The following is a 6,300-nucleotide window of genomic DNA, read 5'->3' as shown; positions in this document are numbered from 1 at the left end:
AATAATTTAATTATTCATCACTTTATTATAGACTAACACTGTACACATATCAAATAAACGTTTAGTTTTTTTATTTATTTAAAGCATATATACTGGTTTAGCAAGGCGCGAGACTCAACCACAAAAAAATCAAAATATAATAACATAATAAACCTATACAACTGCAATCAGTAGACTCCAAAATGCAAAACAAAGTAGAAGCTTCTTTACACGTTTGGATATTTCATTAGAACGTTTTATACCTATAGCTTAGATAAATAATAGTTATGGTTTCAAGAATTAAAAAGTATAAACTTTATTTAAAAATTAAACGTGGAGAGCAGAAGGAAAGAGAGAGAGAGAAATATATACAGGGGGGGAAACAGTAAAAAAAAAAGTGTTCAGTGAGAGGGGAAAATTCATTTAAGACTGAAAGAAAAAAAAAGTTAGACAGGGTGGTGCTTAGCTCGGATGGAAAACGCGCCAAGAAACATTCCTCGCATAGCTTCGGAACGGTTCAGCGATGGTGACGTCAGGGCTCCACGAGCGTATAAAAGAGGAGCCGCGCGCGTCTTCACTCTCAGAGCGCTGCGCCTTCAGACGCACCAAAACAACGCGAGGACTTAAACCGAGGAACTGTTCGTTTGATTCCAGAAATCTACAGTACACAGAGAAGCGAAGATGTTTGCTTGGGCTGTTATCGTCTTCTTTACTGCACACTTTAATGTGGTAAGTTACTTTTATTACTCCTATGCTTCTTACAGACGTGTATAATGACTTAGAATAGAGAACTTACTCTAAGAAACAACCAACAGTATATTAAAGGAATTATTGATCATTTAAGGTTCGTTTATAATGGAGATTTAGTTTTGTATGCACAAATGTGTCCTCCTGTTGTATATTACACAAAAGACACTGAGGTGCTAGATCCCTTAGATATGTCTTACTTTCACTGGCTTTTTCTTACACCTCTACATTTTGTTTTACCTAAGTGACGTGGAAGTCATTAGAGTTTCCTGGTTTTTCTGCTCAGGTCTTCTCCAGCTGCCCAGCGACCTGCTCGTGCCCGTCAGAGCTTCCCAAATGCGCGCCTGGAGTCAGTCTGGTCTCAGACGGCTGCGGCTGCTGCAAAGTGTGTGCCAGACAGCTGAACGAAGACTGCAGCAAGACCGAGCCGTGCGACCACACCAAAGGGCTGGAGTGCAACTTCGGGGCCATCCATGGGGCCACCAGAGGCATCTGCCGAGGTATGTTTCTCATTACTTTGTAAAAGACACTGAATGGAAAGCATGTGTTGATTGATAGGGCATTGGATTTTGGATGAAATTGGATGTTTGGGCTTATTGCATTGGAATGTTCAAAGCAAAAATGTTCATTTTCTCTTACAGCCAAATCCGAGGGCAGACCATGCGAGTACAACAGCAGGATCTACCAGAACGGAGAGAGCTTCCAGCCCAACTGCAAGCACCAGTGCACTTGCATCGATGGGGCAGTGGGCTGCATCCCGCTTTGCCCGCAAGAGCTCTCCCTGCCCACATTGGGCTGCGCCAACCCCAGGCTGGTCAAAGTGCCAGGCCAGTGCTGTGAGGAATGGGTCTGCGATGATGGGAAGACTAAGGAATCCATTGACAAGCTGTTTGGCAACGACCCGACAATCGACGACACCGAGAGCGACCTCACCAAAACGAACGAGCTCATCTCCATCGTGAAGGCCGGACTCAAATCCTTGCCTGGTAAGATTAAACATGCTTTGTCTGAACATGCATGGGTGATTCATATACAAGCAGAGTTTTAAATTAGCGCTTCGTTGGTTCACAGCATTCCGATCGCAGCCGGAATCCCGGCGGTTTGAGAAGTGCATCGTGCAGACCACACGCTGGTCTCAGTGCTCCAAGACCTGCGGCACTGGAATCTCCACCAGGATAACCAATGACAACAGCGAATGCAAGTTGGTTAAAGAGACCAGGATCTGCCAAATCCGTCCATGCAGCCAATCACCATACACCAGCCTCAAGGTATGCAACATCCCAGCCAAAACAAATGCATTGCATCATATAATTTCCATGCATGCTCCATGCATCTAACTTATCTTGTGTACTCCCAACAGAAGGGAAAGAAATGCAACCGGACTAAGAAGTCCATGCAGCCGGTGAAGTTAAGCTACGCCGGATGCTCCAGCCTGAAGAAGTACCGCCCCAGATACTGCGGCTCCTGCGTGGACGGCCGCTGTTGCAACCCGCAGCAGACCCGCACCATCAGCGTCAAGTTCCGCTGCGAGGATGGCGACACCTTCAACAAGAACGTCATGATGATCGAGTCCTGCAAGTGCACCTACAACTGCGGCAATGGCAATGACGCCACCTACCCTTTCTACAGACTCTTCAACGACATCCACAAGTTCAGAGACTGAGCGCCGGCTGGGAATCCCGCCTTGACCCTTGTGTGACCGGGATCGCGTCACAAGCGTCGACCAATGGCAGCCCAGCTGCGCAATCAGGGGGCCCATCCGCCGGCCAATCAACTACCATCTCCTGTTGTAACTAGATTCCCACGGAATTACAGACTTACATTACGGGGACTTTAAAGTGCACTGTTTGCTGAGGCCGCGTCAGCGTTTCGAAAAGGCTCGCTCCACAATGGAGCGCTATGTTTTATAGCTTCGTTATGGAGCAACCTGTAAAGATGTAAAATGCCAATTGTTAATATTACAATTCCTGATGTATACCTTGATGTCTAAATACAAAACCCAAACTGTAACCCTTGTATATGTGTGTGTATATTCCCATTTGTGTAGATATGCACATGCAAAACATACAACTTATAGACTATGAACCTGGTCCAGGTTGAGTTTGTCCACGTTACACTCCTAATGCGGGTGAACGCATCCTCATTGTTTGGCAGCTAGAGAAACCCAACTCCGCTACATGATTAACAACAGACTTAAAAAAAAATACAATTTAATGAATGTTTTTATTATTGTTATTAATATTATTTATCGCAAATGTAGCTCTTTTGTTTGAACCATGTCATACTGGAATAAAGTGTAAAAAGTTATCTATGATCTAATTTTATGTTACAAATAAAAGATTTATTTATGAACTAACCACCTCGTGTTGCGTTCTTGAACGTTGACAACAGGTCATTCATGAGACATTAATCTTTCGACGTTAAGATTTAAGGGCTGGTTATATAACAGCAGTTCTGGAAGTTTCTCTCGCTTCTCTCTGTTGAATGGAATGCTATTGGAGAACCGTAAGCTTTCGCTTGCTTCCTATAATAAAACCTGAGCCACTCGTTCATTTAGTTCCTTCAAGAAAACAATTAAGAGACCCAGCAATAGCAGAGAGAGTGGAGCTGTGCCCGGAATCTTGAGAGCTTTTCCAAACTCAGTCTGTGTTTACAGGAGTTTTCCGAGCATAAAGCACAGAACTAAAACACTGGGAATCACAGGGGAGACGAGGAGCTCTTTATGGGGCGTAATGGTTTAATTTGTTAAGACAACTTCTCACTGAAGGATGTGCAGTGTGATGCACTGCACATGGGTTTAATCAATATCGATCTTATCTTCAATCGGAGACCTTTAGCTCCGCAATCATGCATTATAAAGAACAGATCTGCAGGGCATCTGTCCATCTTCCCCGTCTCTGACCCCCTCCTTCAGCCCGGAATGATATATCTCCAGTGAGGTTTGATCCAGGTGAAGGAAGTCCAGCTGAGGAATGCAGACGCGCCGATGGTCGGCAGATGTTGGAAAGTATTTGGAAGCAGCTTGGAACCTGCTAAAAATATGCCACTTCTGAAAGAACAGAGATCCTGCCCTAGAGCGAGCTTTATGACATCCCAACGGATGATGGGAACACAAAACGAGAGTTTTATCACACCACGGAGGCCTTTTTAGACAAAAAAAGCAGTTTCAATTGGAGTGGGACAGCGATCCAGACGTTTCCTCGCGATATGATGCTGCAGACAAAACCAGCAGCAGATTAGCTTCTAAAAAAGGGAATAAAATGGCTAAAACACAAATTAACAACACTGGCATAGTCAAATCAAATGTAATTTTAATGGTTTCCCACTAAGCATCATGAATGCAAAGCCATTTATGCTTTTTTAATTACATTTTGACATCTGAAAGGAATGAAACAAACAGCTTGAATAAACCTGCAAGCACTTTTTGTTTATTTTAGTCTTTTAGCAAGACTAAAGATTGGGTTTCAAGGTCCATTTATAAGGGAAAGTTAACATGCATAATTTTTCAGTCCTGAAGTCTCTCCTCTTCAGTGGTATTCCTCATTCAAGTTTTACCTAACTGATGACCCCTAGTGGACACATACAGAGCTGCTGCTATGTTTTAAAGCGACAGTCCACCCGAAAATAAAAATTATGTCATAACTGACTAGTTATGTGATCTCCTGCTTACACAAAAGACATTACAACATTGGACCCCAATGACTTTCAATGCATAGACAAAACATTAAAAATCAATGTCCTGCATAAGACATGCAGGTTTAGAACGAAATAAGGCTGAGTAAAACAAAGCAGAATGTTAATATTTGGTGGAATCTCTCTTTAACTCTTTAAATGTTTTCCAAAACAGTGTGAGCCAACAGCAAGTTTATATCTTGTAAAGCATCGGTTTGCAAAAAACGCAAAATGTTAAATTCATTTGTACATTTTCTAAAGACAATATGAGTGCAAAGCGTTCTGCCATGAGGCAATGTTATCCAAGGATTGTTTTGTGGTAGCTATCGTGTTTTGAGTGTGTTGCTAAAAGGTTGCAAGGGTGTTGCTCACTAGTCCAAGTCCCTGATATCTGGATTTGGCTCGGGTCCCTTCTTTAATGTGCATCTGTGCGATTTTATCATCTGTTTTATGGCCCAGCAGATCTGATCACTTAAAGTAAGAGCATATGATCTGGGAAGTTGCATATCCATGTGTCTGCTGCTTCAGGAACATGCTGGAGAGAATATGTGTAAAATAATGAATAGCTTGAATAAGACACACACTCACTCGTGTAGTGATGTAAATGGGTGTGTGAGGTGTGCTGCCAAAAGCATAGGATGGGGAATAGTTACTATTTGAGCGCTTAACTAGCCATGACAGACACCTCATCTCACACAGACGCTGGATATAAGCAATGACGACATGCCGCAGACAGCGTTACATAAGCGCTAATGATGAACTTAATGAAAATCGGATCGTGCTCCAGAGAAGGCGTCAGTGGAGAGTCCGGGGAGGCATAAACGTCTGTTTATCTGCTCAAACAAAGCACTCTTTGATGGGGAAATAAAGCGTTAGTGCCGTTAGTGTCTGTGGAAAAGCATTCGAGAGCCAGGTTGAGATGGTCCCTGGGTGTTTTCTTCAACTCCATGAACAGAAAACACATGGATTCAACTCCACAGTGACATGAAATTACTTAGAAATTAACAACTACAGGGCAAGTTTGATGCACACTAAAACGACTAAAGCAAACAACCGTAGTCCAACTGGTTGGCGACAAATGTGTGTTTATAGTGATTATAAAAGGACATTAAAGGGTCAGTTCAGCCGAAAATGAAAATTCAGACAAAACGGTAAAAAGCACATTTATATGGATATTTTATTTATGCATGCAAAGGTGAAAAAATACATGGGGAAAAAGGTTCTCAGTGTTTGGGCCAGAGTTTCATTTTGTTTGGTTTTGGCCAAGAATTTTCCTTTCGGAGCATCCCTACACGCTTAGAAAAAAGTGTTCATTGGGATTCTATATAGAACCATAGAGTTCCTTACTCAACTCCAAAGAACCTTTTGTGCTAAAAAGGTTCTATAATGACAAGAAAGAACCCCTTTGGCACAAAGGTTCTTTAGACTATTATTGATTCATATATTACATTATTCTGCAACATTTTGTATTTGTAATTAAATTATTGTTTTTAGTAACTTAAAATCACATTTTTATCATGCTGATATTTGGAGAAGAACTGAAATGGCACTCTTCGTGTGATATTGATTAACTACATAAAATTATATAAATTTTCTAACCCCCATATCTTGACATTTGTGAGCATTCACATGCATTCATAAATGCATTTGAATACACCGAATAATGCAGTGAAAGAATGCACTCAAAATGCACATGCGCCTAGCTACTAAATTTGTTAAAAATGCCTATCCATGACTCAAATGATTGGCGAACTCGCTCCGAAGTCCCGAACTGACCCAAATGATTCGCGATCCCCAAACTGACTCAAATGATTCGCGAAACCGCTACGAACTCCCAAACTGACTCAAATGATTCGCGAACCCGCTCCGAACTCCCGAACAGATTCAAATGATTCGCGATAC

The 6,300-nt window shown here is 42.1% G+C and overlaps 1 protein-coding gene across 1 annotated transcript; it reads left to right on the top strand.

Annotated features, from left to right (window-relative positions):
- Positions 1 to 548: 548 nt before the first annotated feature.
- LOC113041632 (protein CYR61-like) lies at positions 549 to 2,736 on the top strand. Its single transcript, XM_026200264.1, has 5 exons — positions 549 to 708; positions 1,013 to 1,226; positions 1,368 to 1,712; positions 1,798 to 1,994; positions 2,087 to 2,736. Exons 1-5 carry the CDS (start codon positions 661 to 663, stop codon positions 2,387 to 2,389), a joined length of 1,107 nt encoding a protein of 368 aa, XP_026056049.1. The 5' UTR covers positions 549 to 660; the 3' UTR covers positions 2,390 to 2,736.
- The last annotated feature ends 3,564 nt before the right edge of the window (positions 2,737 to 6,300 follow it).

This window comes from Carassius auratus, chromosome 23, assembly GCF_003368295.1.
Source record: "Carassius auratus strain Wakin chromosome 23, ASM336829v1, whole genome shotgun sequence".
Lineage (NCBI taxonomy): Eukaryota > Metazoa > Chordata > Actinopteri > Cypriniformes > Cyprinidae > Carassius > Carassius auratus.
The sequence above is the reverse complement of the archived record's forward strand: the minus strand, read 5'-3'. Positions and strand labels throughout refer to the sequence as shown.